The sequence below is a fragment of the Hydra vulgaris genome, chromosome 13, assembly GCF_038396675.1.
Source record: "Hydra vulgaris chromosome 13, alternate assembly HydraT2T_AEP".
NCBI lineage: Eukaryota > Metazoa > Cnidaria > Hydrozoa > Anthoathecata > Hydridae > Hydra > Hydra vulgaris.
The window spans coordinates 22,157,999-22,180,104 of record NC_088932.1 but is presented as its reverse complement, the minus strand read 5'-3'; the positions used below and the strand labels follow the sequence as shown (position 1 = coordinate 22,180,104).

The 22,106-nt window shown below is 25.9% G+C and overlaps 1 protein-coding gene across 1 annotated transcript in view; it reads right to left on the bottom strand.

Annotated features, from left to right (window-relative positions):
• The window catches only part of LOC105850724 (snurportin-1), a 38,126-nt gene extending 22,342 nt beyond the window's left edge, over positions 1-15,784 (bottom strand). The window contains exons 1-7 of the mRNA XM_065816590.1: positions 15,614-15,784; positions 14,885-14,965; positions 13,742-13,844; positions 12,838-12,885; positions 10,922-11,026; positions 2,436-2,529; positions 867-973 (exon numbers count right to left, since the gene is read on the bottom strand). Coding sequence (XP_065672662.1) covers positions 867-973; positions 2,436-2,529; positions 10,922-11,026; positions 12,838-12,885; positions 13,742-13,844; positions 14,885-14,965; positions 15,614-15,690 — 615 coding nt within the window. The 5' untranslated portion in view covers positions 15,691-15,784. The remainder of the gene's footprint in view (positions 1-866; positions 974-2,435; positions 2,530-10,921; positions 11,027-12,837; positions 12,886-13,741; positions 13,845-14,884; positions 14,966-15,613) is intronic.
• Between the last annotated feature and the right edge of the window lie 6,322 nt (positions 15,785-22,106).

Below are 22,106 nucleotides of genomic sequence, written 5' to 3'. Positions count from 1 at the left end.
TATACAATATATTCTAAACCAAGAATTTTGGTGTGTAATGTTAAGAGTAGGTTTAAGTCACAAAAAGTCAAAAACCAGAATAGTTTTTGACTTTTTATGACTAAATTTTTCTTTAATTAGAACTATCTATGTTTGTTTTTGCTTTGTTATTCACTTCAACAGTACACTAGATGATATTCACTTCAACAGTACACTAGATGATATTCACTTCAACAGTACACTAGATACTTTTAAAGCTTATAAGTTTAAAAAAATGCAATGTGTTGAAACAATGCAATGCGTTCAAACATTGCAATGAGTTCAATCATTTTGTAAAAGCTTCAAGTGTAAAAAAAAAAAAGAATTTTCAGTTAAAGTATTTTGTTTAACCTGTTGTTACCGCTATGTTCCTTTTTAAAACAAACCTTTAATAAATTATTTTTTCTTATAGTTCAAAATAGTTTTCTTTATATATTTAAGATATTCAATTAATTCATATTTATTTTTTAATGTCTAACTTCTCATCAGAAATATGCATGCATAAGAAAAATTCATTTAAAAGAAAAAAACTACTATTAAAACTATTGGCAGTTAATAAAATGAAAAATTTAACCTTGGATCATCATGTTTCTATGGAGAAAACTTCTCACTATTATATATATATATATATATATATATATATATATACATATATATATATACATATATATATATATATATATACATATATATATATACATATATATATATATATATATATATATATATATATATATATATATATATATATATACATATATATTAAAAATTATACTTATATATAAATAATTATATATCAAAATGAACAGTTGAAAGTCCAAATCAAAAATTAAAAAAAAAAAACTTGCCTCACTTTCGTAGAAACAAACTCCTTTATAAAACATTAAATCAAGGATCCAAAAAGTGCGATTCACCTCATCATAAATGCAGTCCAATAGTGTAAATGATTGTTTTGCTAAAATTGTTTTTTTAAATTAAAATTATAAAACTTCAACTTAAATTGGAAAATAAATTTTTTCATTGTTGGTTTATATAACTTTTTCATTTACCGAAATTTTAAAAAACTAAATCAATAATTAACAATTTTAAATGTACATAATGTACTACTGTGATCAAAAAGTAAGGTGAATTTTTTTAAAAAATGAAAATAGCCTTCAATGCGCGTGCCGATTCACGTAGGATCTCTTCAATGGACTCAAAACGATTTCCCCGGAGTGGTCTCTTGAGCTTTGGGAACAGCCAGAAGTTACACGGTGCTAAGTCGGGCGAAAAACTCACGAAGAACCAGTGCTGTGTGCGAAGGCGCATTATGGTGGTGCAAAATCCAAGAGTTATTGGCCCATAATTCCGGTCTCTTTTTGCGAATAGCTTCACGCAAACGTCGCATAACGCTTAAATAATATTCCTTGTTGACAGTTTGGCCAGTTGGAAGGAATTCGTAGTGCACGACACCACAATAATCAAAGAAAACAGTCAACATGACCTTGATTTTTGAGTGACTTTGACGTGGTTGCTTCGGTCTCGGCTCGCCTTTTTCACGGTATTCACTCGATTGGTCGGTTGTTTCAGGGTCGTATGCGTAGACCCAAGTCTCATCGCTAGTAATAATTTGTTTGTAGACGTCTTGATAGTCAGAAAGCATTGCTTCACACGTTTTAACGCGACACTCTTTTTCAAAGAAATTGAGAAATTTCGGCACCAAACGTGATTTGAGTCTTCTGAGGCCCAAATGATCCTTCAAAATCCCTTGCACCGACCCAAATGATATTCCAACCATGTCAACAAGGTCTATAACGGTTAACCGACAATTTGCAAGCACCAATTCTTTGATTTTGTTGATGTGGCAATCATCAATCGAAGTCGATGGTCGTCCGGAGCGTTCCAAGTCATCAACACGTTCTCGGCCTTCTTTGAAGTCTTTGTACCACTTGTAAACATTTTTTTAAGACATAGTCTCTTCACCGAAGGCCTTTTGCAACATTCGATACGTTTCAGCAGCAGAAATATCATTCCGCAAACAAAATTTAATAGCACTTCTTTGCTCAACAAAATTAGACATCGTGAAAATCGCCAAATGCACTTTTGGTACTTCAGAAACAAGCGTAAACAAAAAAAAATAATTATGAGTTTGACATGTAATTTGGCGCAAATGTTAATGACATTCCTACCAACTTAAAAATAAAAAAAATTGGACGATTCGAATAAGGCAGGAAGTTTAAATTAAAAATTCACCATACTTTTTGATCACAGTAGTATATTGCACAAAAATACAAGTTAGTCAGCTTTTATAACTGCAATTCTTCAACATTGAACTACAATTAGTAGTCAATCAATAAGAATAAATTAAAATTACTATGGTTTAATATGACCATATATTTTATATTCATCACACCACATCTATTTATATATGAAGATACCTGAACTATGCCAAGATTTAAATGAGCCACCTGGAAGAAGAGATGGAAATTTGTTTAAGCAATAGCCATTTTTTGAATATGCACTTGTTGAACCCTAAACATTTCAGAAATTAAAATTCTTGAAAACAAATATGAATTATAAATAATATGTTTATTGCACTATTTGTTGTTAATAATACAATATATCAGGTTTACTTATTAAAATGATTATTTTGGCTTTTAAATTAAAAATTAAAATAACTATATATATATATATATATATATATATATATATATATATATATATATATATATATATATATATATATATATATATAAATATATATATACGTATATATATATATAAATATATATATATATATATATATATAGTATATATATATATATATATGTATATATATATATGTATATATATATGTATATATATATACATATTGTATATATATATGTAGTGATAGGGCGCTCACTTCATAAGCGAGAGGTTCCGGATTTGATTCCCACCATGTTCCTGGTAGTACCGCGCTCAACTTGTTTCTCCGCGCAGCGGCCTTGTTCGTCAAGGTTAGTGTTTCAGAGTTATAGAGTTGGGAGAGGGTTATAACTACAAGTAGCCTCCTCATCTGTAGTGGCCTTCTTGGCCTTGGGGAGGTGAATTACAAATATATATATATATATATATATATATATATATATATATATATATATATATATATATATATATATATATATATACATATATATATATATATATATATATATATATATATATATATACATATATATATATATATATATATATATATATATATATATATATATATATATATATATATATATATATATATACACATATATATATACATATATATATATATATATATATATATATATATATATATATATATATATATATATATATATATATATATATATATATATATATATATTAAACAATATGAAGGAAAAGGAAGCCAAGCAAAACAACAAGATTTAAAAAATGAATTTAATTTTTTAAGAAAAAGTTCCTTATATTAAAATATTACTAAGAAAATATTAAATAGTGCTAGAGGCCTTTCAGTATTTATCATCAGTAGTACTATTGCAAATGTTATTATCACAATTTTATAATATATAAAAAGTTATATAATAGAAATATTTAATTGCAGTTTTATAACTATGAGTTACCATCGTTATGTTATTGTAAAAGGAAGTATTAATTGAATGTGTCATGTTTTTGCTTATAAAAATAATTTTCATAGGTCAACAAATAATTTTAATTTTTTAGTTTAAAAGAAACAAAAAGCTGAAAGAATGGCTCCATAGTTTTTTTGTGTATTTTCTTGCAATCATATACATATTTGTCGAATCTATCTGTTGAATTTCCAGTTTTGCAACTGGAAATATGTCCATTTGTGCGGTTTCTTAAATTGTTTGTTTTTCCAGTATAAGTATATAGTCCATTACACAATAAGCATTTTAGATAATAAATGACATTTTTGGTATTACATGTAATGTGACTTTTAATGTTCCAAATAATGCCATTGGATGTTTCAAACTTATCTATTTCTTGTAAATATAACCGGCAGATTTTACATTGACTGTTTTTGCATTTGAATAGTCCCATTTTCTTAACAGATGATGTAGAGTGAAATTTTGAGAACATTATTTGTCTCAGTAAGCAGTTGTTAACAAGACCAAAAGTAGCAAGGCCACACGTTACAAGGCCAAGACCAAGGCCAAGAGTTTTAAGGTCAAGGCCAAAATTAAGATTTTTAAGGACAAGGGCGATGCTTACATTTTCAAGACCAAAGACTTCAACTTTTGCCTTACGTTAAAGCCAATTATTAACAAAACTGTAAGTAGTAAGTGCTGTGACAATAAAACCACATTTTGTAAAAATAGACCAAGGTTATGCGCAGAATTCAACAAAATCAATAAAAAAAAAATGTATATTTTTTTAGGCCAAGGCCAAAACAATCAAGGCCATGGCCAACAGTTTTAAGGTCAAGACAAAGACTAACAACTCTGTCAGTAAGTTTGGTGGTTCTTTGTAGGCAACTATTGGTTGAATACTTGAAAAAACTTTTTTTAATCTTTCATTATCAGATAAACTAAGTAAAAGGATAGCTTTAGTTAAAATTGGTTGACAGTTTAAATTACTATAGAAAGTAGTCACCAAGGGAAAAACTTCTTTTGATTGTTTTATTGGCGCTGGCCCTTGTAACTTTGCATGATGAAATGCTTTTGTTATTACATAGTTAGGGTAATGACACTCTTTTAACCATATTTTAAGTTCTGCTAGACGCAGTTTTTTCTGTAGCATAATCAGACATAAAAACGATTATTCTTTTAACAAGGTTATAAGGTATGTTCTTTCCTTTATGATATGGATGATGACTGTTGAAATTTAAATAGTCATGAGTGTTTGCTTCTTTATAAAAAATATCTGCATTTGTTGTTTTTAAGGATAACCAATATGTCTTGAAAATTAACTGCATTATATATTTTTTTGTTCTCAAATTTTTTTCGTCAAAGTAGATATTGTTGTTTTTAAGAATGAAAGAAGCTGAATCTATGATAAAATCAGTGGTATATCTTTTGGCTTTACCACTTTTTTTTTTCAAGATTTTTATGTTTTTCAACCTAGAATTATAATGCTTGTAAACCAAAAAATTTCAGTAATAATGGGCCCAACTTTTCAATCCTTTGGTGGTTTCATTTCAATTAATAGAGAGCTAGATTCTTGAACCTTTTTAATAATTTCATTATATTTATGAATTTTAGGGATTACATAAAAAGTACTAGATTTCCATTCGAAACTAGTGATGTAATCAATTTTTTTTTGTGTTAAACATTTATGTTTTGCAACCATTTTTGAAAGATTTTTGAAAACTTTTTTGTCAGAGTCAATTTAGTTTTTTTCATTTAATTGTATTTTTTATTCATTTGTTTTTTTGTTTGTTTGTTTGTTTGTTTTAATTTCATTTAATTTATCTTAATGGCTGGTTTAAATCAAACAAACTTTCTTTGAATAACAGTAAAGCTAAATATATATTATTTCATCAATAATCTAAATCCGATGACTTGCCTCTGCAACTTCCTCAGCTAACTCTCAATAACAATATAGTAAACAGAGTTGAATCACTTAAAATCTTTGGAATAATATTTGATGATTATCTTAATTGGAAAAATCAAATTACGCTAGTTGAAAACAAAATTTCTAAAACTTTAGGCATTATGCATAAAATAAAACACCTACTAAGTAAAAAATGTTTAATAGATTTATATTACTCTTATATCCATAGCTACATAAGCTATTGTAATAATGCTTGGACAAGTACTTGCCCTTTAGCATTGATAGATATATATATATATATATATATATATATATATATATATATATATATATATATATATATATATATATATATATATATTAAACAAAAACAAGCCAATATAATTATATATAATGCGCATAAATACGCCCGTTTCAAGTTGTTACTCCGATAAATTAAAGCTGTTAATGTCTATGTCAGGTTAAAAAAGGTTCCAAAACTTAATATTCATGTTTAAATATCAAAATAACATGCATCCAAAATCCTTTAGTAACTAAAAATTAATCATAAATATTTAAGGAGGTTCTCTATCCATAACTTTAACTTATTTAAGTAAACTCTTAAAACATATGATTACTCAATTTCTTATAGAGGACCTCGTCTGTGGAACATAGTTGTTGATAAAAATATGAAAAGTATAACTTAAACAAATTGTTTTAAAAGTATAATTAAACAGTATTTACTTGAAATAATAGACATTGTATTTTTAAGTTCTAAAAAAAAAAAAAAAATCTAATGATATTTCTGACTTTATCTATTTATTTTATTGTTGCGATTTATCGTATCTTATTGCAATTATGTATTAACTTGTTTTATATAATGAGTATTTGTAAATTTATATAATGAGAAACTTGTAAAAATACTTTACGCTTACTATAGGAGCTTGATGACAAGACAATGTATTCTACAAGAACATTGTAAAATGTTTACAAATGATAAAATTAATAATAATAAAAATAAAAAAAATAAAAAAAATTAGTTTTTAGGTAGAAGATAAAATAAAAATATCATTAAATAGAGTTTTTAGTTATTTATTTTTTTTAATTAAGTCTTCTGTCACCAGAGTAGTAGATGCTGTTTTCGTTAATCGTTGAGTGCAACAGCGCTCATCTTTATCCAGCAACTAAAAATTGCAATAAAGACGATGTCAGTCTTGAATTGGTCTTTCTGGCTCTAATTGGCATAAATGCGTCAAAAAAAAACTTCCAAACAGGCATAAGTGCAAATGGCCATAAGTGTGAATCATATACCAATGTTTTAAAGTTCTTTTGGGGCACTTATACCTGTTTTTGCAGGTATAAGTGCCCCAAAACTGCACTGTACACAAATGCCAGTTTACACATATGCCAATTTATGCCTCGCAATTCTGCCAGTTCACACTTATGCCAATATGCACTTTTGCTAATATTTGCAAATTTTTTTGACGCACTTATGCCAGTTATTGCATCTAATTCACACTTTTGACAGTTGGCACATATGACAATGTTTGCAAATGCTTTCGATGCATATATATGTATTTTATATATATGATTGCTAAGTCATGGTTGACTTGACAATCCTGTTATCATCCACTTTATCATCATTCAATCAAGGATGATTACGGGATGGTCAAGTTAAATGGTCAAAGATGGTCCGGTTTATGATTTATATGGAGCAAATAACAAGAATGTTAATACAAAAGAATGTGTCAAAAAGTGTTTAACTACATAAACAAAGCAAAACAAAATCGCAACATTTCTGAGCAGAAATGACAAGCTCACATTACCCAGATCACATTACCAGTACAGGGCTTGAATTAAGTGTATCGCGATTGCTTTTCATTAGGGTTCATAAAGTATGTCACGCTAAATTTATCTTTTGAATAGAAGCATGATAACTTGCTCTTTTGTGCAGAGATTTTCATTCAACGTAAAGCACTTTTGAATTTCAATAACTTGAAATCTCTGCATGAAATCTCTGCATGGAAGCAATAACTTGAAATCTCTGCATGGAAAAATATTTTAAAAGGTCGTTAAAATGAAAAGCTTAAAAGGAAAAAGACGTTAAAGCGAACTTTGATGAGCTGGAAATTCGATGAGCTGGAAGTAGTTGAAAGTTTAGCGAAAAGTCTTAAGTTAATTGTTTTAGGTTCTGAAATGATTTGTAGAAGGAAAGCAACATTAAAAAACAGATGATGACACATTAAAATTTATTGTTACAGAACTTGATACTCAAGATTGCTATTTAGCAAATAATCTTAAGAAAGCTCTAGTTGAAAGAATATGTCAAAGAAGAAAAACTGATCTTGTTGATTTATTAAAGTTTTTAGATAATCCAGTCTTTAAAAATTGATATGTATGATAACTTATTTTGCATACCATCTAAAGCAGAGATGATAAATATAGCTATTGAATTAACTGAGAGACTTTTCTCCGTATTTGAAAATATACCAAAATTACAAGATAAAATTAATGATAATGATAACCTTAACAATATAAAATATTAATGATAAGCTTAACAACAGTAATGTCAGTTCAGAAAAGTGATTGGAATCTATGGCTGAAAAATTAGAAAAGTTTGTGAAAAAAAAAAGACAACTTTGTAGTTAATTGTAATAAATCAACTCTGGGTCAAGAATTCAATTTATATGAAGCAACTAACAAAAGATCACACAAATTAGATACACTTTATAATGCACTTTTAACTATTTGACCATACAGTGTTAAAGCTGAAAGAGAGTCACTTTAAATTGCAAAAATATTTTTAAGAATAAAGTAATAAAAAAAAATTTATTTGTTTGTATTTTATTTAAATGTACGTTCCTGGGATTTTTCTGAAATCCTGGGAACACTAATAATAATTCCCGCTATTTCGGGATAGCAAAAAGTCCGGGAATTCACAATCCCTAGTAACAATTGCTGTGGCAGTAAAACCACATACTCCCGGATATAAATAGAGAAATGGGATTGGGATTTTTGGCTTTTGTAGTGTGATCCTATTATATTGCAATATTGACTAGCATGACGTAGAGTGCAGGCGGTAAGATCTGTTACAAGGACATGCCCCTGACAAGTGGCGTTAGTGCAGGTCTCGGGCTCTCCGAAAACGGACATTAGACTATCCCGCTTGATGTGGTTATGGCGCTAAATAACCTAATGACTATAAATAACGCTGACACTTACGCACATGTTCATTCGGAAGCTCCACAATGCATGTCAGATCAGCGCTTGCTGACTATGTGCTCAGATCTAAAATCTCATTCCATAATACATCATTCCACACCAGCACGGGGTAGTAGCTCTTTTGGCCAAGAGTGATGGCTTGTGGCCTACAGTGACTAATGTGTGCATTCGATTAATTGAAATCCATTCTGTAGGTCTTATGTCTGGCTCTGATGTGCTAGCCTATAAGTGCACGGAGTGAGTGTGTTTAGCTTTTTATTCACCTGATTTGGAAGTGAGCAAAAACATAACGAGACCATACGAGACGACCAAACGGAACATACAAATGCACTACACCATCACATCTGTAGACATCAACAGTCTCTAAAATCAGCATGTCAAATATTTGTTCTTCATTATATACTTTTGTTCATAATCTTTTTTTTGACCTTATCCTTGTATATTTATTCAGATTTGTGTTATAATGTGTGAGAATTTGTGAGAAGCATAACAGCGCAAAACTTTTCCACAAAAATAATTATTAGCATATTTTTATAACAAATGAATTCTTGGTTGGAATATACTAAACTATACTCCTAGATAAGTTTAGACATATCACAATCTCATTAGGTTTTTTGGTTCTATCTAGTTTTCTTGATCTGACGTCACTAAGTTAGTTCGTTATGGTTTGCACTATACAGTGTTCACTAACATTCTTTTGGTCATTTTGTCAACAATATTGTTATTGAAATTTTTTTCCAAAAAAATAATTTAAACATATACTTAAACTTAATGAAATATAAATTGATTTATTAAACTAAATTTTTTTCTCACTTTTTATTACGAAACAATTTGAACATTAAAATTGAATGATAACATTAAATTAAAAACCATTTGAATGAATACTTAAATTTTTAATAGTATGTTTATTATACTTAGATTTTTTATAGTAATAGCAATAAATTATAAAAAATGTGGTATCTAATGTTTTTTTGCTTTGACCTAAACTTTTAATTAAACATTTTTTTTTTTTAAACATTTTTATTTATTTAATTTGTTTTATTTTTAACAGGTTTTATGTTATTAATATTATAAAAACTTAACTTTATAAAACAACAACACAAACAGTGTCACTAAGTTGTTTTATATTAACACAAGCTTTTTATATTGTCAAAACTTTGCAGTTTATTTTATAGCTTGTTTCAATAAAAACTCTCTTTAAATATAAAATATAATATTCTCTTTGAACATAAAAAATAATCTTTAAAAATGATATGTGTGTTATTATCAGCATGAACGAATTAAATAGTTTTCTACAATTAATTAAAGTGATTTAAATATTGTAATATTTACGTTTTTACTTTTACTTTTTTAAATATCATGTTAATTAAAAACAATTACTAAAAATAATATTGTAATAGTAAATACTTCACTTGCTCATCACATCATAACTGCAACTTAAACTTTAAACTATAACTTAAGCTGTAAATTATAACAGTAAACAATTGTTTACTGTTATAATTTACAGCTTAAGTTAAAGCATTGATGCTATATGCTATATAAATAGCATTATAAATGCTATATAAATACTATAAATAGATAATATATATAAATAGATGCTATATAAACAGCATTGATGCTATTTTAAACTCCGCCAAACGAGAAAATTATAAGATAAAACTTAAATATTAGAGATATTATGTTAAAAAAATAACAATTACAAACTAATGTTGAAAAAATGAAATTTTATACTAATGCAACCCCCCTTACCACAGAGTGGTGCCAGGGATGAAGGATGGGGGGTGGGTGGTGCTTTGATTTTTTTTTTCGCAATTAGATTTTTTTGCATTAATTAGAGCCCTGCAGTATCTCATTGGTAGTGAAATAGTTTTGAAAAAAAAAATTTTCACTTTAGCCTTACAATACATTTTTTATTGCACATAAATGCATTTTTAAGGCAAAATATTCAATACTACTATTAAGTGAAATATTTTGTCACTTAAACATTAAAAATTGTAAAAATGAATATAATAATTATATATTATTATGTTTATCTTTAAAATTTCTCTAGAGTTTCAATATCAATCAAAATATTTTAAATTTTTTTTTTTTTTTTTTAATTAAATTAAATTGAAATTTAAGTTGTAAGTTAAATTTCATATATTTTGTAAACAATAAAATGTAAAACATAAAATGTAAAATTATATTGCAAACAGAAAAAAAAAATTACTTTATGTGCAACAATAAGAACTCGCTTGCCAACAGGAGATAGCATCATTATCCAGTCACTCTCTAAATCAGGAGGGGCATCTACAAGCCACTCTGATAACATTAACTAAAAAATTATGTCAAACTTGTCTATATATATAAAAAAAAAGCAATATTTTGTACCTGTAATTTCAGTTTAAAGAACATTGCTGTTTGTTTGTTTTTTTCAAAAAATTAAAATTTTAAATAAATAAAATAAATGATTTCTGAAGTGAAAAAAAGTTTAAAATTACATATATAAAAATTATATATACATATTAATTAACATTTTCTAACCAATGGTATTTAAATATTAATACTATTGGTTAAAACTAGATTTATTAATATAAAAATTTTTTAAAAACAGTGCAGGTTTAAGACTTTTCAGGGCCTGGGGCTATTTTTAAAGCAGGATGCCTTTTTATGAGCCACCGCATATTTGGTGTCTCGTGATAAAAACAAAAAGATCATCTTGATAATTTCATGGCCGTTAAAAGTGCCAGGCCGGGGGTTTAAGTCCCTAGGCCCCCATCCCCCTTTAATCCAGCACTGCTTACCAATCAAACCTTTTTAATTTGCTAACATTAACCAACTCAAGACGATTAACAACAAATCACACTAAATATTAACTTTTATATTTTTAAGGTTAGCAAAACAATGTATGTGTTTTTTGTTGGTAATTGAAATTTTATTTATTCTTTCCTATATAAATTTGAATAACTTTTTAAAAAAAATTGAAACAATAAAATTAAAATATTTTTTATAGCATTTATTACTTAGAGAAAATGACAAAAAAAGAAAAAATAATAATATCAAATTAAAAGCTTAGGTGCAAGAATTTTATAAAACAATTTTCGTAGTTAGTCAGCAACCCTATTATTACTCAGAAACTTTGATTATAAAAAAAAATATATTTTTATTTTTTAGTTAAAAAAATAAACAAAATTGATTTAAATTGTATTTGAAAATATCAAGCACACACACACACATCATAAAATAATTGTTGATATTCAGAGCTCATTTATTCTTAATGCAGTAGATGTGTGTAACATATTGTGCTAAATTAAAAAATACTTCTAAATATCAGCAGGCTAAGATAAATAACAGCAGTTTCAACAAGGTATGGTTCTTGCCCACACAAACATAGTAAACAACAAATAAAGAAAATAAATTAGATTTAATGCAAAAAATCTTTTGAAAAGTGTTTGGAATATATTTCACCTACTTTGATATATCAGTTATTTTATTGAAAATTTTTGTTCAACAATATTTTTATAGTTTAAATATTTAAACTTTATACTTGTTAATTTAAATATACTTTTTTTTTGTTATTATAATTATTTTTAAAAACTGTATATTAAATAGAGCTTTTATTTTCTTTAGCTACAAAAAAAACTCTTTAGTTAAACACACAGTATTAAGAATACTTGAAATCAATATAACAAGTTACTTAAAGCCTATAATAACTATCTGCATATACAAGCATATTTTATAAAGACATATTTATAATATAAATATATAACATATTTATAATATAAATACATAACATAACTACAACCTTTTATAGCATGAAAATATAAATATCTTTGATTTGTTAATGTTGCATATTACATTAAATCTGATGGATCAGGTAAAGCACTTTAACTGCTTAGTCGTTGAAACAAACTGCATATTTAGACTTACACAGTAATAATACATTTTATTACATTATAATCAAAAATTAAAGGGTGTTGAATTTTGTTGTATTCAACTGGTAATTTAGATGCTTTTGGGAAATAAAGGTGAAATAGAAGTGGAAAATACTTCAAAAATTTTTCAAGTCTATTAACAAATCTATTATATTAAACAAATCGTACTCTATCAAAAAACATTTTAAGAACAAAACAAAGATGAAAATACCTGGTTTTTGTATGGGTTAAATCTTTTTTTATTTCTTTGTTTTTCACACTAAAAAAAATGACAGTTTTAAATAAAAAATTTAAAAAGAAAATATTATATATATGAATATATAATATATATATATACATATACATATATATACATATGTATACATATACATATATATATAAATATATATACATATATATATATCTATATATATATAAATATATATATTATATAATATATATAATATATATATATATATATATATATATTATATATATTATATATTATATATATATATACATATATACATATATATATATACATATATATATATATATATATATATATATATATATATATATATATATATATATATATATATATATATATATATATATATATGTATACATATATATATGTACATATGCTCACTTGAAGTAGCAGGCTATAAGATAGTCGATGTAGCACCCCTCATTGAAGCAGCAGGCTTAAGATAGTCGATGTAGCAATACTATGCGCATCTTTTACAAATATATTTAAAAAAAAAAACACTATTAATTAAAAAAACATTCTAGTATAGTCTAGTGGATATTGGTATATATCCAATATCTTTGCGCATTGTGACCATGACTTCATGTGTTTACATAATTCTTTGATGATGTTATGCAGACTGTATACACAAATTATATTTTACATTAAAGCTGTGAATATTATCTTGTGAATTATTTGATTAAAGTTACTAATATTGTTTTAAAATAAGTTAAACAAGTTAAATTTTTTGATTTTTCTTGAGTTTTAAAGAAAATTGTATAAATATTTATTTGGCTTTTGTAAAGAACTTTTGTGAAAAGTTTTAACTTAAAAATTAAGCAAATTTGAAGACAAAAAAATAAAACAATTCAAATAAAATTCTAACTTTACTAAACTCTTCAACTTCCATAGATGCTTGAGTGAAATCTTCTTCATTAAGGTCGCCATCAGCAAGTTTTCTAGCATAGCTGACTGCATCAAACCGGTTTCTATATATTTGAAACAAAGCTTCAAAGTTTTTATACAAAAGATTTATCTATTAGTTATTACACATCGTTGTTAAACATTGTAGGGACTATTTAATATATATTAATGGCTATAATACAAAATATTAGACTATTTAATATAACAACAATAATACTTATTGTATATACATAAACTATTAAAACGGATAGGTGAAAAGTACTCAGATATAGAATAACTAAATTTAGGACTTACCATACATACAGTGTATGCTACAGACTATTAAAGTAGGGAGGATAGGTTATCTGTACCAGTATCCTGTAGTCTTTGCTTTTACCTCAACTATTATTTTGAATGGCTGCAAAAATTAATTCTAGGAAAATATCATTTGCAAAGTTTGCAAGGATAAGTTTTAGAAGTTCAAATTCCTTTCTTAAAAATTGTAACATTGGAATAAGCAATCCTTTAAAACTATCAAAAATTCCTAAAAAATTTTTTTTTAATGTGTACAAATTTATGTTTTTTATTTAAAAAACTGTCTTTCTTCCTATTTTATATACACACACATTAAATCTGCACATTGGTAGTTACAGACAAAAAAAAAATTTTTCAAAATGAAAATACTAGTATGATTAACATGTTGAATGAATGAAATTGTAGAAAAAAAAAATTAATCTACTTATTTTAATATTAAATACTATCATTGCACTTAAAAAAACACAAGACTATATCATATCAAACTATATTTTATATAAAATAAGATTTATATATAACTTAGTTTTTTTTAAGAGCCGGCTATAAATGATGTCAATGATTTTGCCAAAAAAACTGCCGAAAAAAAAAGTAAATTCAAAATTTGTATTTTTTTTTTAATTGTATTTTTTATAGTATTACTTTTATTTTTGCTCATAGATAATGAACATTGAAAAAATAAGTTTTTTAAAACTTATATAGTTTTAAAAACTTATAACTTTATAAACTTATAGTTTTGGTGTCAACAGAAAATAAAAATTTTTGCTTTTGCCCGGTATAAATGTTTAAATAATATTTAAATTTAAAAGATTACTTTTTTTGCTGTTCTAAATATTCTCTTCTTCGATTTTGTTGTTCTCCTGATTTAAAAAATCTGCCCTTGTATTCACCAAGTCTGAAAAAAGTATTTTTACAAATTAAAAATTATATATATATATATATATATATATATATATATATATATAATATATATATATATATATATATATATATATATATATGTATATATATATATATGTATATATATATATATATATATATATATGTATATATATATATATATGTATATATATATATATATATATATATATATATATATATATATATATATATATATATATATATATATATATACAGGCTTTGACTCTCTATTCTTGACCACACATGTAATTTTAGTTTTGACAGCCTGACCATGGCTTTTTAGATGTTTGATAAGGTTTCAAAAATGCGCAAAAAAAGTTTAACTGGACAATGGAGAGCTCCATCGTCCAGTTAAACTTTTTTTGCACTTTTTTGAAACCTTATCAAACATCTAAAAAGCTGTGGTCAGGCTGTCGCAACTAAATATTACATGGGCGGTCTGGAATAGTGTGCGATAGCCTATTACTCCTGTCAAAGCCTGTATATATACAAATAATATAAACATATAATATATATATATATTTATATATATATATTTATATATATATATATATATATATATATATATATATATATATATATATATATATATATATATATATAAATAAATTAATAAACTCACCTTGGATGTTCTTTTGTTGTGTCATATATGCTGCCTCCGATACCCAAACTAAATATTTCAAGTACATCATCTGACATGATATCTTTATTTAATTAAGTTATTTTATTAGGCAGTCAAATGATTCTTAAAGATTTTATTTACCAATATTGTTAATTCTTAGAATTAGCCTAGAAAGCAAAATTTAATTTGTTGATAAAAGTAATGACTTTAATCTTAGGATACTAACAATGTATTATTCTTTATTTTCTCTAGAATCTTAAACCTTGACTCAAGTTTAAAACTTTTGGTTTAAAAATGTATGTCACATAAAATTTAGGCTGAAACATAAGTTACATAAAATTGTGGCCTATTTTGTATTTTCATCAAAAAAAAACTTTATCTATCTTGCCAAAACTTCATATAAAACTTTAACTGAGGTGTTTTATTATAACATTATTGTCCTCTATTTTGTCTTCTTATCTTTGTATCAACATTTCTATGACTGGGTAATTATGATATTTGTCTATATATTGTCTATATATATTGTCTATATATGTATGGATAACTATGCAGGTAAAGTTTAACAAAACTAGTAATTTTTTGAATTTTATTTTTCAGAAAAAAAAATTTCAAAAATATAAAATTCAAAAATTTTTTTTTTGCAAGTTCTTTTAACAAAAAAAAATAATTAAGTTGCATTTTTATTTACATCTGTTTGACTAAAGGTTAAAAATAAATAAATGTCTTAACAGTGTTTTTAAATAACTAAGTTAAATTACCAATCAACATAAGAAAATGAAAATTTGTACTCATAAATTAAAAAAAACTGTTGAACAATATTGAAAGGTTTTTGTAATAACTTTGATAGGACCAAAAAACACCATGTTATACATTAAAAAAAGTTTCTAGGTATGCCAAATTGCATACTTTAGCCACTTTACTATTAGATCTGCTGGATTTCATTACTAAATTATTTTAGTGGTTTTTCATTATAAAATCATTTAGATGGATGGAAAGATTTTAGGGTCAGACAGTATCTTTAAATAACCAGACGAGTTTTATTAGAATTAGGAAATGTTTATGAGAAAACCACTGAACAAGATTTGCAAGATTAAGATTAATAAATTTGTTAAACTTTTAAAACTAATCAACCAGTGATTTAGTAAGTCAGTATTATTATATTTTCAATGACAATATATTGACAGCAAAATAGTATGCAGTTACAAATGAGCCCATGAGTTGCATAGTTGTGTAAATCACTTTTTTCAATATTTTGAGTTATTGCCACCAATGGTTAGCATTTTGTTTATTCTATTACATGGCAGAGTGGTATAAGTCTAAAGATATCGATAATGATACTATTTTTATTTACTTCCTCTAAAACTTTTTGATGATTTATGATATGATGTCTACTAAATGCCTCTGTATCTATATCTAAACTAGATATGAGTGTGTATCTATATCTAAACTAGATATGAGTATTTATATCTAAACTAGATCTGTATCTATATCTAAACTAGATATGAGTATCTATATCTAAACTAGATCTGTATCTATATCTAAACTAGATATGAGTGACTTAGAACTAGATATGAGTGACTCTGTATCTATATACTATATCTATATACTGTATCTATATACTATATAGTATCTATATACTATATATATATACTGTATCTATATACTATATAGTATCTATATACTATATCTATATACTGTATCTATATACTATATAGTATCTATATACTATATAGTATCTATATACTATATCTATATACTGTATCTATATACTATATAGATACTCTGTATCTATAAACTAGATATGAGTGACTCTGTATCTATATCTAAACTAGATATGAGTGACTTATACCACTATGCATCTCAGGGGCTCAAATATAAAAGAAGTATTTAAGCCATTAACAAGAAATGTCTTTAAACTGAACCATGAGGACACCATTTGAGCATTCTTTTTAGATTTTAACTGTTTTCTATTGACAATAGTATAGCGTAAATACATAACAGTATTGAGCAAATATGACATAAGACATTTTAGTAAAATGCCTCTAATTCTATAACATTTCAACTTTGCGAGGAAGGATTTTATCTACAGTATAAAAATCTTTAACAAATCTACAAACATATTTAAACTTCTTGTTTAAATGTTTGTAGACTACATATTTGAACTTCTTGTTGTCTAAAACAACAAACTTGTGTAAGATTTGTAAGATTCTGTTTACTAAGTTTTTTTTGTATCAACACAGTTTGATAATATATTTTTTCATATTTTTATTATATCTTTTTATTGCTTTTTAAAGCAATATAAAGAAATCAGAACAACTTATCAAAAGAAAAAAATCAAAATTTATATTAAGTTTAATATATTAAGTATTCGTCTTGATAGGAATCAAAGTTGCCCCAAACCCATGAGTAACCTTGAATCTCCACTAGTTATTCCATTACAAATATTGAAATTTCTTAGACATTTTTGTAAAAAAATGTTCTAAGAAATTTCAAAATAGGAAATTACAATTACAAAATAGGAAATTACAATATTTTGATAATAATTAGGAGGAGAAAATAGCAACGCGGCTAAAAATAATATATATAAAATAATATGTAAAAATAATGAACATGTAGTTATTAAAGATTCAATTTTCTGCGGCTGAAAATTAACTTATGTTGTTACGCTCTTCACCATTAAAAACTAATTAGTTTGAATCAGCCCAAAATATATCAATTTGAGACTTGAAATATTCACGTATGGGCGGACTCGATACATTACGCCAATAGTTCTGGCGATTTTTGATTGAATATAGTTAATCTGGGGAAGCCAGAATAAACTTTCATCGACAAGAATTACTAGGAACTTTATACTTGTTTGCTTTTTAATTAATTTATCATTTAAATAAAGTTCAGGCAACTTAAGTGAAATGTTTAATTGTTTTTTTTTTTATGAACTAGAGTATAATTTGTTTCTCAACATTAAGTGAAAGTTTGTTTGCCCTAAACCAAATATTAACTTTATTTAATTCCATATTCATATCAGAATAGAGATGTTTAATATTATTATTGGTAAGAAATAGATTTGTACCACCTGCAAACATTATTGAATTTAGTTTTAATGATGCATTACAAAAGTCATTAACATAAATAAGGAATAGGAGCGGACCAAGGATTGTTTCCTGCAGAACTCCGCTTACGACATTTAATGTTCCGGATTGTTCATTATGAACATATTGCTTTCTATCTGTAAGATAACTTTTTATCCAGGAATCTGTTGTATTATTTATACCGTAATGCTTAATTTTTTCTAAGAGAATGCAATGGTCAACTGTATCGAATGCTTTAGATAGATCTATAGATACTCCTAAAGTATATTTGTTATTGTTAAAACCATTAGTTATATGGTTGACTATTTCAATTATTGCATGTTCAGTTGAGTGATTTTTCTGGAACCCGGATTGTTTTGGGTAAAACAAACTGTTTATAGTGAAATACTCAAATATTCTATTATAAATTACGCGTTCAAATAATTTTGAGAATACAGAAAGTAATATATAGGTCTATAGTTTGTAATGTCCGAATGATCGTTGCATTTGTAAATTGGAATTATTTTAGCTATTTTAAAAGCATCAGGGAAAATACCGAACTTTAATGAAAGTTTCAGTATATGAAACAAAGGTTTGCTTAAACTAGTTTTGATTCAGTATATGAAACAAAGGTTTGCTTAAGCTAGTTTTGTTAAAAATTACTATATTACTAGAGATTTCATCATATCCTGGGGATTTTTTTTTTTTAAAGAAGAGTATGCTGTTTCAAATTCTTTATAACATAATTCATTATCATATAATATTTTGTTATTTGAGGGTTTTAGATGGATTTTAAATGATTCTGATGTTGCCAATATTTTGTTGGCAAGTTTAAGTTCAACATTTGTGAAATACTTGTTGAACTCTTTTGAGATTAGGTTTTGACAGAATATATCGGTGTTGTCAATATTAATTTTCTTAGGCAGTGAAGGAGCAATATTTTTGTCTTTTCAGATGATGTTATTAATTATGGACCATGTATTTTTACTATTGAATTGGCAATTCGAAATTAGCCTACTGAAATAGCTTTTTTTTGCATTTTTGATTAGTGATCGGTAAAAGTATTTATATTTTTTGTAATTTAGTTCATTTTTTTTGTTTTTATTTTTTAGAAATTTGTTATATAGTTTTTGCTTTTTTTTTAGCATTTTAATAGCGATTTGGTCATCCATGGGTTAGCAATAGCTTTTGCCTTAACTTTAATATCCTCATAAGGACAGGTTTCATTGTAGTGTTTTAATGATGTACTTAAAAAGTTATTAAAAGCTTCGTTAGTATCATAGCATTTATATACATTACTTCATGATTCTTGTTTTAATCTACACGTTAGTTTGTTAATATTACAAAATTTAATGTTACGTTTTTTCAAATTAATAACATTTAGTTGAATATCAGACGCAGTTTTTAAATAATTTACTTTTAAGAAAATAGGAAAATGATCACTAATATCTGTAAGGAAAATTCCAGTTTCAAATGTTGACTTTAGGTGGTTATTAATGAAGATATTGTCAATCGCAGTTGCTGAGTTTTTTGTAACACGTGTGGGTTTATTAATTATTGATAAGACGTTGAGTTTAAATAGCATTTCAAAAAAGGATTTTATTTTAGGAAATTTTTGATAAGTCAGAGCATCAATGTTTATGTCCCCAATTATATATAGATTTTTATTTTCATTATTAATTTTTATGATAGAATTTTCATAAAATTTTCAAATGGTTTAATTTTACCATTTGGTGGACGATAAATACATCCTACTAATATATTACTATATTTATTGTTTATAACTTCGATGAAAAGACTTTCGTAGTTAGAATTTAAAAAACATTGTACTTTTTTAATTTATACATATATTTATCGGAGACATAAACTCTTTATCCTCCACCTTTTTTCCCGCTGGCTCTTGGTTGGCTAACTAATTTATAAGATTGCAAACTATAGGTAGAATTCAATTCAACAGAACTTTCTGCATCATGCCAAGTCTCTGTAAGAGCTATGACGTCGAACGCGTAATTTAAAATACTTAAAAATTCTTTCAACTTCTCAATATTTTGCTGCATGCTTTTAATGTTTACGTGTAATATAGAAAATGAATTTAGATCTTTTGATACTTTGAAGTCGAAAGGACTAAAATACGGTGTGTCGATTAAGTTCATTTGAGTTTCTTGAAAAATACTCATGTTTTCATTAGATAAGTTATTAATAATAACCTCCCGAAATGGGTCAAAGTTTAGATCTTCAAAATCTTTATTTTTTAGAGTTTTCATTTCCATTTTTGAAAATAAAGAATTTAGATTAAACAAGTAGTTTCAATAATTTTACTTTATATATATAAATATAAATTTAGATCAAATCAATCCAGATTTTAAATTTTGAGCATCGTCGGATTTCTTTTTATTAAACTCGCGTACTGCGAGCTTGTTGTATATCACTTTCGCGAAGTATCCGTTTTGCCTATGGATTTTTGCTTTAGCAAAAAGTTCGAATTTTCTTTGTGGTTTCGCTAAAGTCTTCATTAATGTAAATGTTGGTACCTTTAAGATAGGAAGCTTTATTCAAGATTATTTTTTTGTCCTCAAAGTCGTGTAGTTTGAGTACTATTGTTCGCGCACGCTCGTTATTAGCAAGACCAACTCTATGCGCACGTTCAATTTTAATATTCTGTTCAATCCCGAGATTTTCATTAAAAAGTTTTTTCATTTTTTCTTTCGTAAATTCCCACACTTTTTTTGTCAATGCTCTCTTTAAGACCGTCAATTCGTAAATTTCACCTTCGATTCCTGTCCTCTATGTCCACACTTTTTAGTTTTAACTCACTATTATCCGACGAAATTTTTCCTTGCATTTTTTTAATATTAGATAATTCATCACTTACTTGTTTAACTTTTTCTTCGTGAGTATTTTTTCAACGCACAAATCACCAACAAAATTCATACCAGTTTTTATTTCTTGAAGTTCATTACTTAAACTGTTAATATTATGTTGCAGAGTTTCAATTTTAAATTAAAGTCATTCACTGTTTCTTTGAAAAACGAAATTATGGTTTCTTTTTGATTATTAAGTAGTTCTCTCATCATTACAACGGAGAAATATTCAGTTGATTTGCTCATTTTATTTATGTTAATATTTAAATATATAAGTAATAAATAAATATGTAGGTTTAAAATTTATTAAATTTATCCACGCAAAGAAAAGAAAAAACACGTCCGATCACATCGATCAAAATGATTTTAATATTTGGCAATCCAATACGGCAAAGCTTTTTCACACGACCTAACATTCTATTTGCAAACACTTGGTCCTTCCACCTGAGAAATTTTTGAACAAATCACTCGTAAAACTCTTGTACTTTCTTATTCAGGTAATTATGTACCATTAATATAGAGAGGGCTCTTTTTATTGTTTACTCCATTGTGCATTATTCCCTA